Below are 9,822 nucleotides of genomic sequence, written 5' to 3'. Positions count from 1 at the left end.
TTGATTTGATTTGATTTGATTTGATTTGATTTGATTTGACTTGACTTGACTTGACTTGACTTGATTTGATTTGATTTGATTTGTATGCAGTCCCTCTCTGAGGACTTGGGGCGGTTCACATCATATTAAAAAGTACAAAACAGTATGCATCTCAAGAAATCCAATTAATGTGACCAAAAGAACTTAAAAAATAGTAATAGTAATAATAGTAATTGTTATTGTTGTTGTTACAACTACCACCTACCAGTGGAAAAGAAGTGGTGGGATCCTCAACCTGACAAAGTGGTTGAAAACAAACCTGCCAAAATACTTTGGGACTTTTGAATTCAAGCTGACAAGTTTTTGGAATGCAATACACCAGACCATGCTGAAAAACGCACATGTGCACACAAGATACCCAAAGCTGGGCTCGCAGCTCAACTTTTGCTACCAGTGCAACGTCCTTTACCATTCTGGTAGGAACCTACTACTGGTTCCGTCCTAGGCCCACTACTCTTTAATATCTTCATAAATGACCTAGATGACCTAGATGAGGGAATAGCAGGAGAACTAATCAAATTTGCTTGTCAGTGGACGGTGTGAGAGCCCCAAAACTTGTGACCTTCAAGGAAATACTTGACGGCCATCTGTCTCAAATGGTGTAGGAATTCCTGCTTGAGCAGAGGGCTAGACTAGATGACCCTTCCAACTCTAATAATAAATCTAAATCTAAAGATACAAGGAACACTGCAGTCTTCAAGGATGCATCTCACTGAAGTACAAAGAAAAGCTAAGAGTCAAGTCCAATTTTTCCTGCAGGAATCAAATCCATTGTCAATGCATCAAGAAGGGATCAGCCCTATGGAAAATCTCACCACAGGGTCTCATAATCCAGGGAAGGATGCAGATGGTTTGTTTTTATTTATTTTGAAGAGGGATGCATCCCAGTCATGGAGATTGGATAGAGGGAGTTTACTTTCTAAGAAGCAGATTTTAATACCATTTTTAGCCTACAGATTGGGTTCTATTTTAATTTTTGCTGCAGACGAATAGTTCATCATTGATTTACTCAAGGTGATTTAACAAAGGCAGATCCTTCCTGTGCAGCATAACAGCAATTCTGCCACTTGATGGTGCTACAGGTCCAACTTTTCCTATCTTTTCAGTAGGAAATGATAAAGCAGCTATAATGGAGTTTAATATTAAAATGTTATTAGTTTTCAAATGTTGGGAATTTTTTTTCTTTTACTTGGAAGAATAAAACATTTTAGCTGTCCCCTCCAAAGAAGGATGAAGAGCTGCGTTGGAATTTTCACACTTTTGAGTAACTATAAAAACAAATTTGCTTTGCTGAAATGTTTTTTTTAATTAAACTAAATGTAGCAATTAAATATTTAAGTAGTTTCCCCCTGGAATGTGAATGCTTATAATCTTTCGGGTGTTGTAAAATGAAAGACGGAGAAATTGTAAATTTCAATTTACAATTTGTGACAAAATTATGATTTATTAAAAGTTGCATTCACCCATGTTATGAAGAATAATGAAAGATTCCTTATAGTGTGTTAAGTTCCATTCTGTCTCAAGTAAGACTTGAGTGCAGGCTGAGCTTAATACAGGGCTGAAATGTTCCCGGTTCGCTCTTACGTGTCAGTCGTCAGAGAGCCTGCCGTGAAGGGAGCACGAGGCTCCCCCTACCTTGCCGGATGCCACCATTTAGATTCTTTTACGCTCTGTGCATGCACAGAATGCTTCACGCATCACAGAGGCAGGGGTGGACAGCAGGCAGGATGGGGTGGAATGCAGTTCCACAGGCAGAAATGAAGCTGTGTGCCCAGCTCCAGCTGACTATCCCCCCTCCCATCTTCTTCCTCTTCCTCGGAAAGTGGCAGAGAGACCAGCACCAGCAGGTCTCCCTCTTTTCTCAACAGCTGATCGTCACCCATTCGCCTAGCTACCCAGCCTGAGGCAGGGGGCGACCCAGGAAGGAGAGCGCGGGAAACGCGAAGCAAATTGTCACCACAGAGAGCGACACTGGTGAGGTTGTAAGTCAAGGACTTAACAGTTCACTTGAATGATGATGATCATTCAAGCCACTTCCACTTGGTCACAGGGCCGGCAAGCCACTCCTACCCAGTCACATGACCACCAAGCCACACCCACAGAATAAGCCACACCCACAATGTGGCAATAAAAATTTTGGCTGCCCATTACTAACAGGAGGATAAAAGAACCCATTGAATGTGTTAAGAGAATGTTGAGTGAATGGAATGCTTGTTTTTTATGCTTTTTGGAGTTTTTTAGATTCTTAATTAATTAATTGGATTCAAGATTTTGTACACTGTGTATTATATGCTGTGAGTCCTCGGAGAGGGGCAGAATAGAAATCCAATAAATAAATAAATAAATGACAGTGTCCGAACAGGTGGGTGGAACTTTCACAACCGGCTCTCTGACAACTGACAGGCATGAGCATTTCACCCCTGGCTTAATGTATGTGGTCAACTGTTAGTACAGGGTACATGGTTGTTAGGGATTGCCATTGTAAACTGCATATTGTACACTTGTACCAAACTTGCACTTAAAGGATTAATGTGCACTCAAAGAGTTAACTTGTACTTGAATAGTTAATATTCAAAGCTGTTTCGTCACTTTCTCATTGAAGCTATAAAAGCTCATTATTTTGCTCGGTCACTTCCTTTACTTTTGCCTGAGAGAAGGGGGAGTTGTTTTTTAAGCTCTGTGCTTGTATAAGCTTCGTGCTTTATATACAGTGAACCCTCGAGTTTCGCGTCCTCAAGGATCGCGAAAGGGCTATTTCGCTATTTTAAACCAATTGTTACCATCTCGATTCTCGCGAGCGCTACATCGCGATTTTCCGGAAAATTTTTTTTTTTAAAAAACAAAAACAAAAAACTGCTTGGTTTTTCCCGCCCGATGACGTCACGCGTCATTGCTGATTGGCCGAAATCTCGGCCAATCAGCTTTGCAATTGCAATCAGCTTTGCAATTGCAATCGGTTTTGCAACTTTTGCAAAAGTTTTTGCAGCCGTTCCTTCGAGCCTTCGAGCCGTTCCTTCCAGACGTTTCTTCGAGCAGTTCCTTCGAGCAGTTGGAGTGCCTTGGAGTTGCTGTGGTTTGCATCTGTGTCTTCCATCTGCCTTGGAGTTGCTGTGGTTTGCATCTGTGTCTTCCATCTGTGCATCTGTGTCTTCCATCTGCCTTGGAGTTGCTGTGGTTTGCATCTGTGTCTTCCATCTGTGCCTTGGATCTGTTTGGATCTTCTTTGAAGATGGCACCTAAACGTTCAATCCGGAGTGGAGGCGATGCTAAAAAGACCCGGAAGATGTTGACAATCAAGGAAAAGATTGAACTGTTGGACATGCTGAAAGCGGGACATTCTAATGTAGAGGTTGGTCGCCATTATGGGCTCAACGAATCGACTGTGCGATACATTAAGAAAGATGAGAAGAAGATAAGGCAAACTTCTCTGATATCATTCAACAAGGCTGCCAAAAGAGTAGTGACGCCTAGAAACAAAAGGCTTATGAAGATGGAAGCTGGTTTGTCTGTGTGGCTAGAAGACTGCCGAAAAAAGAGCATTGCTTTGGATACGAACACTATCCGAACCAAGGCGCAGCAATTGTACAACCGTCTTGAACACACAGATGCAGATGGGGTAGACCGAGGTAAGGAATGGTGTTTTTTATAAGTGTATTTAAGTGTTTTTTAAGGAAGGAGGGAAGGAGAGAAGGGAAGGAGGGAGGGAGGGAGGGAGAGAAGGGAGGGAGGAGGGAGGGAAGGAGGGAGGGAAGGGAGGGAGGAGGGAGGGAAGGAAGGAGAGAAGGGAGGGAGGAGGGAAGGAAGGAGGGAAGGAGGGAGGGAAGGGAGGGAGGAGGGAGGGAAGGAAGGAGAGAAGGAAGGAAGGAGGGAAGGAGAGAAGGGAGGGAGGAGGGAAGGAAGGAGGGAAGGAGGGAGGGAAGGGAGGAGGGAAGGAGGGAGGGAAGGGAGGGAGGAGGGAGGGAAGGAAGGAGAGAAGGAAGGAAGGAGGGAAGGAGAGAAGGGAGGGAGGAGGGAAGGAAGGAGGGAAGGAGGGAGGGAAGGGAGGAGGGAAGGAAGGAGGGAAGGGAGGGAGGAGGGAGGGAAGGAAGGAGAGAAGGAAGGAAGGAGGGAAGGAGAGAAGGGAGGGAGGAGGGAAGGAGGGAAGGAGGGAGGGAAGGGAGGAGGGAAGGAAGGAGGGAGGGAGGGAAGGGAGGGAGGAGGGAGGGAAGGAAGGAAGGAGGGAAGGAGAGAAGGGAGGGAGGAGGGAAGGAAGGAGGGAGGGAAGGAAGGAGGGAAGGAGGGAGGGAAGGGAGGGAGGAGGGAGGGAAGGAAGGAGAGAAGGAAGGAAGGAGGGAAGGAGAGAAGGGAGGGAGGAGGGAAGGAAGGAGGGAAGGAAGGAGGGAAGGAGGGAGGGAAGGAGGGAGGGAAGGAGGGAGGGAAGGAGAGAAGGGAGGGAGGAGGGAAGGAGGGAGGGAAGGAGAGAAGGGAAGGAAGGACTGTATGCTTTCATTCAAGTCACTTCTCTCTCCCTTTCCTGTCATTCTCTGTAGATGAAGGCGCTGATGACCCTGGAGACCCCCAGCCGTCAACATCTGCTTCTTTAGCCTCAGCCCCAGCCACATTCACAGCAAGCAAAGGGTGGTTTGAGAAATTTCAACGGCGCTATGGCCTGAAGAGTGTGTCATTGCACGGAGAAGCTGCCTCAGCAGATACAGGTGCAGCCGAAAACTTTGTCCAGGGCACGTTTAAAGAGCTAATTGCAGAAGGGGGCTACCTTCCAGAACAGGTGTTCAACATGGACGAAACAGGCCTGTTCTGGAAGAGGATGCCTTCAAGGACTTTCTTGATGCAAGATGAAGCCAAAGCCCCTGGCTTTAAGGCCATGAAAGATCGGGTGACTTTGATCATGTGTGGGAATGCAGCAGGCTTTTTGCTGAAGCCAGGGCTAATCTATAGGTCACGAAATCCAAGAGCCCTCAAGAACAGAAACAAGAATTCATTGCCAGTGTACTGGATGCATAATCCTAAAGCATGGATTACAAAACCCCTCACGCGGGACTGGTTTAATCAGTGCTTCATCCCACAGGTGCAGGTTTATTTGGCTGGCAAAGGACTCAATTTCAAAGTGCTTCTCCTAATGGACAATGCGGGAGGCCATGATGACCTGGAACATGAACATGATGGGGTGCAAGTCGAATTCTTGCCACCAAACACCACATCGCTTATCCAGCCGATGGATCAAGGTGTTATCCGCGCATTTAAGGCACTGTACATGCGCAATTCTCTTGCAAGCATCGTGGCAGCAATGGATGCTGATGCTAACTTCACATTGAAGGCCTACTGGCGTCAGTACACAATTGCATCTTGTCTGACGAACATTCGGAGTGCCTTAGTGGATATGAAGTCGCAGACAATGAATGCCTGCTGGAAAAAATTGTGGCCAGAAGTGGTGCATGCTCACAGGGGGTTTGCTCCCGAAGAAATTCAAGATGCTGCAGTCCAGAACTCTGTGAAGCTGGCACAGGCACTGGGTGGAGAAGGCTTCGTTGACATGACAGCAGAGGAAGTCAATGGTTTGCTTGATGAGCATGGCCTACCGCTGACAGACAAAGATCTGGAGGAGCTGACCAGGTCAGCGAGTGAAGAAGAGGAGGAAGAGGGAGCTGAACAAGGTGAGGAACAAGAAGATGTTGGCCTAACGCTGGAGCGGCTTGCAGAAATGAACAAAGCTGCTGCAAATCTCCAACGCATGGCGGAACTTTGGGATCCCCACATGACTCGCTATTTTCAATTTAAGGCCTCCCTTGACAACACCATTGCACCATACAGAGCCTTGTTAGCCAAGGAAAAGAAAAAGCGCCAACAACTGCCCATAACTATGTTTGTCACGAGAACCAAGAGGTCTGCCACAACATCACCTGCAGCGTCCATTGTAGACATGGTGATAGAAGAAGATCCCGATTTATCCTAGTTATGCTAACCCCCCCCAAAAAATGTAAAAATGTAAATAAATATTTTTGTTATTTCTATCAGGATGACTAAGTGTGTTATTCAATGTGTACAGTACAGGTACAGGTAGAGGTACAGTACAGTACATTAAGGGGATGGGAAATGGTAATTTGTGGGTTGACAGTGTTGGGACTGAGTGGCATAGAGAAGAATGAATGAATGACTGAGTGAGTGAATGAAATTCAAACACAGGTGAGGGCTGGGGGGTTTTATTCTAGCAACTTGGTTGGGCAGTGCAAGAAACCAGATTTAAAATGAAGTGTGGGATCAAAAAGGTAAATTTCCTCACTGAGGACTAGTAAATTGGTTGGGCAGTGCAAGAAACCAGATTTAAAATGAAGTCTGGGATCAAAAAGTAAATTTCCTCACTGAGGACTAGTAAATTGGTTGGGCAGTGCAAGAAACCAGATTTAAAATGAAGTCTGGGATCAAAAAGTAAATTTCCTCACTGAGGACTAGCATAGTGGTTGGGCAGTGCAAGAAACCAGATTTAAAATGAAGTGTGGGATCAAAAAGGTAAATTTCCTCACTGAGGACTAGTAAATTGGTTGGGCAGTGCAAGAAACCAGATTTAAAATGAAGTCTGGGATCAAAAAGTAAATTTCCTCACTGAGGACTAGTAAATTGGTTGGGCAGTGCAAGAAACCAGATTTAAAATGAAGTCTGGGATCAAAAAGTAAATTTCCTCACTGAGGACTAGCATAGTGGTTGGGCAGTGCAAGAAACCAGATTTAAAATGAAGTCTGGGATCAAAAAGTAAATTTCCTCACTGAGGACTAGTAAATTGGTTGGGCAGTGCAAGAAACCAGATTTAAAATGAAGTCTGGGATCAAAAAGTAAATTTCCTCACTGAGGACTAGTAAATTGGTTGGGCAGTGCAAGAAACCAGATTTAAAATGAAGTCTGGGATCAAAAAGGTAAATTTCCTCACTGAGGACTAGCATAGTGGTTGGGCAGTGCAAGAAACCAGATTTAAAATGAAGTGTGGGATCAAAAAGGTAAATTTCCTCACTGAGGACTAGTAAATTGGTTGGGCAGTGCAAGAAACCAGATTTAAAATGAAGTCTGGGATCAAAAAGTAAATTTCCTCACTGAGGACTAGTAAATTGGTTGGGCAGTGCAAGAAACCAGATTTAAAATGAAGTCTGGGATCAAAAAGGTAAATTTCCTCACTGAGGACTAGCATAGTGGTTGGGCAGTGCAAGAAACCAGATTTAAAATGAAGTGTGGGATCAAAAAGGTAAATTTCCTCACTGAGGACTAGTAAATTGGTTGGGCAGTGCAAGAAACCAGATTTAAAATGAAGTCTGGGATCAAAAAGTAAATTTCCTCACTGAGGACTAGTAAATTGGTTGGGCAGTGCAAGAAACCAGATTTAAAATGAAGTCTGGGATCAAAAAGTAAATTTCCTCACTGAGGACTAGTAAATTGGTTGGGCAGTGCAAGAAACCAGATTTAAAATGAAGTGTGGGATCAAAAAGGTAAATTTCCTCACTGAGGACTAGTAAATTGGTTGGGCAGTGCAAGAAACCAGATTTAAAATGAAGTCTGGGATCAAAAAGTAAATTTCCTCACTGAGGACTAGTAAATTGGTTGGGCAGTGCAAGAAACCAGATTTAAAATGAAGTGTGGGATCAAAAAGTAAATTTCCTCACTGAGGACTAGCAACTGAAGACTAGCAACTTGGGCAGGGCAAAAAAACGGGGCGAATAGGGGAGAGGGGCGAATCGGGGCGAATCGGGCGGGCGGCGAGGAGCTCGGAGGCGCTGGTGGGGGGTGGCCGGCATGGAAAATAAACATTGCCAGCCTCCGAACTGCCGTCGCCCCACCATCTGCGCATGCGCGGCCATTTTTTTTAATTTTTTTTTAAAAAAAGAGATCACGCATGCGCAGATGATGCTTTTACTTCCGCGCCCCTACTTCGCGAAAAATCGACTGTCGCGAGGGTTCCTGGAACGGAACCCTCGCGAAACTCGAGGGTTCACTGTATATTGTATTTTAGCTTCATGCTTATTATCTATATTGTGTTTTGCTTTGTGCTAATCTTGTAATTGCTCAGTGCGTATTATTCTGTATTTGCTTCGTGCTTATTCTGGATTGTTTATATTTTGTTTATATGTAAATAATACTTATTTAACTAAGTCTGTGTCTTGGCTTTATCACATATCCACACTCTGTTAAAATTCTCTGCTCGCTATTGTCGAAGGTTTCATAGCCTAGCTAACTGAGACAAGCCAACATAAACATATTTTCTATATTTAGAACATGACCATCATATTTCACATGATAATGGAATAATAGCAAGCAGTCAGGAAAGATGGCATATAAAATGGGAGTTTTCTCATCTTTTCTCCTTTGTAATCCTTTATGTTCTAAAATGCAGATTTTGAGTGTTGCAAATTAGAGTAATCTTTGTCTAATGGAGAAGAGAGTTTTATTTAAGGTGCTACCCTGAGGAGAAGCAGTAGAAATGGTCCTCGACTTTCAACTGGTTGCTTAGTGATCGTTTGAAGTTATGAATAACCCAAGAAAGGAGATTTATGACCCAGATTTGAAATATTGATGGTTGAGTCCCCCTATGGTCATCTGACTAAACTTTAGTTGCTCACCAACATAAAACCATGTTTTATGATCATTTTCTTTTTAAAAATCCAGCACCTTCTCTTTTTTTGACAAACTGCCCAGATTATTTGCAGATTTTTTTTTTATTCTATCCTATGGTCCAGCACATTTCCAAAATTTCATTAAAAGGCAATAGTTTTGTGAAATACATAGAATGGTTAGACTAACGGAGGATTTAAATTGGTCCCAGCCAGTGCACTTAAATCCGCTTTCTTTTTTTTAAATGTTCTTTTAAAACACTACTTTAATCTGTGACTTCCTTGCACTTGCAGCCAGCAGTTCAAGTGTTTCAGGGCAGGTTGACCATCATCTGCACTAGTCAATGTGTTTATTTTATTTGCTATTTTAGTCTATATAGTTACTTGCTTGCCATACAACTCAGGGTAGCTAAGAAGGAAACAAACAATGCATATTAAACCAAAGTATCAAAATAGATCACATTATCTCCAGAAAAACAATCAGTCTTAAAAGCTATTTGAAGCTATTTGTTTATTGGTTTGTTTGTTTGTTTGTTTGTTTGTTTGTTTGTTTATTTATTTATTTATTTATTTATTTATTTATTTATATGTAGAATATATCTGCTGTCAGCTGTTACTGGATTTGCTACAATTCAAAATTGTTATCAGTTATTTCATATAGGTAATCCTTGCTTTATGACCAGTTTCTCAGTGACCAGTCAAAGTTCCAATGGACCTCCCAAAACTACTTATTACCTGCTTCTGGATTTCTGATGGATGCATACCCTAAACCTGCAGTCACGTGATCAGTCTTTGAGCCCTGCCAACCAGTTTATCTTTACATGCAGTTACAGCATTCCAGAATTACAAGACTGTGATGGACAACATTTTTTGTTGATTTCTTTTAGGCCTGTTTCTGGAAGAAGAAAAAAGTCCACACAGAAATGCACAAATTTGCTTAACATTTGTTATATTTGCTTAACATAAATTGCTACTTGGAGGGGGAAGATCACTTCCAACTATAATAATAATAATCTACTATAATCTAATCTAATCAGAGACAAATTCCTTCTGTATTCAATCACACTTGCCAATCAAGAATTCTATTCTGTTCTGTTGTGTTGTATTCTTTTAAGTGGTAAGACAGAAGTTACAAGGAACACTGCAGACCTCGTAGATACATGTCAATGAAATCCAAAAGAAAACAGAATCAAAA

The 9,822-nt window shown here is 42.9% G+C and overlaps 1 protein-coding gene across 1 annotated transcript; it reads left to right on the top strand.

Annotated features, from left to right (window-relative positions):
* Positions 1–3,128: 3,128 nt before the first annotated feature.
* On the top strand, positions 3,129–6,015 carry LOC139161067 (tigger transposable element-derived protein 1-like). Its single transcript, XM_070739729.1, has 2 exons — positions 3,129–3,665; positions 4,569–6,015. The coding sequence occupies exons 1-2, from the start codon at positions 3,269–3,271 to the stop codon at positions 5,987–5,989; spliced, it is 1,818 nt and encodes a 605-aa protein (XP_070595830.1). The 5' UTR covers positions 3,129–3,268; the 3' UTR covers positions 5,990–6,015.
* The last annotated feature ends 3,807 nt before the right edge of the window (positions 6,016–9,822 follow it).

This window comes from Erythrolamprus reginae, chromosome 1, assembly GCF_031021105.1.
Source record: "Erythrolamprus reginae isolate rEryReg1 chromosome 1, rEryReg1.hap1, whole genome shotgun sequence".
NCBI lineage: Eukaryota > Metazoa > Chordata > Lepidosauria > Squamata > Dipsadidae > Erythrolamprus > Erythrolamprus reginae.
Note: the sequence above shows the minus strand (reverse complement) of the source record. Positions and strands in the feature narration are given on the sequence as shown.

What these genes read in the sequence shown, in the direction of transcription:
- LOC139161067 (XM_070739729.1), top strand. Translation starts at nt 3,269, where the DNA reads ATGGCACCTAAACGTTCAATCCGGAGTGGAGGCGATGCTAAAAAGACC. An exon ending in TGCAGATGGGGTAGACCGAG is followed by an intron (nt 3,666 to 4,568) that starts GTAAGGAATGGT and finishes CATTCTCTGTAG; the next exon opens with ATGAAGGCGCTGATGACCCT.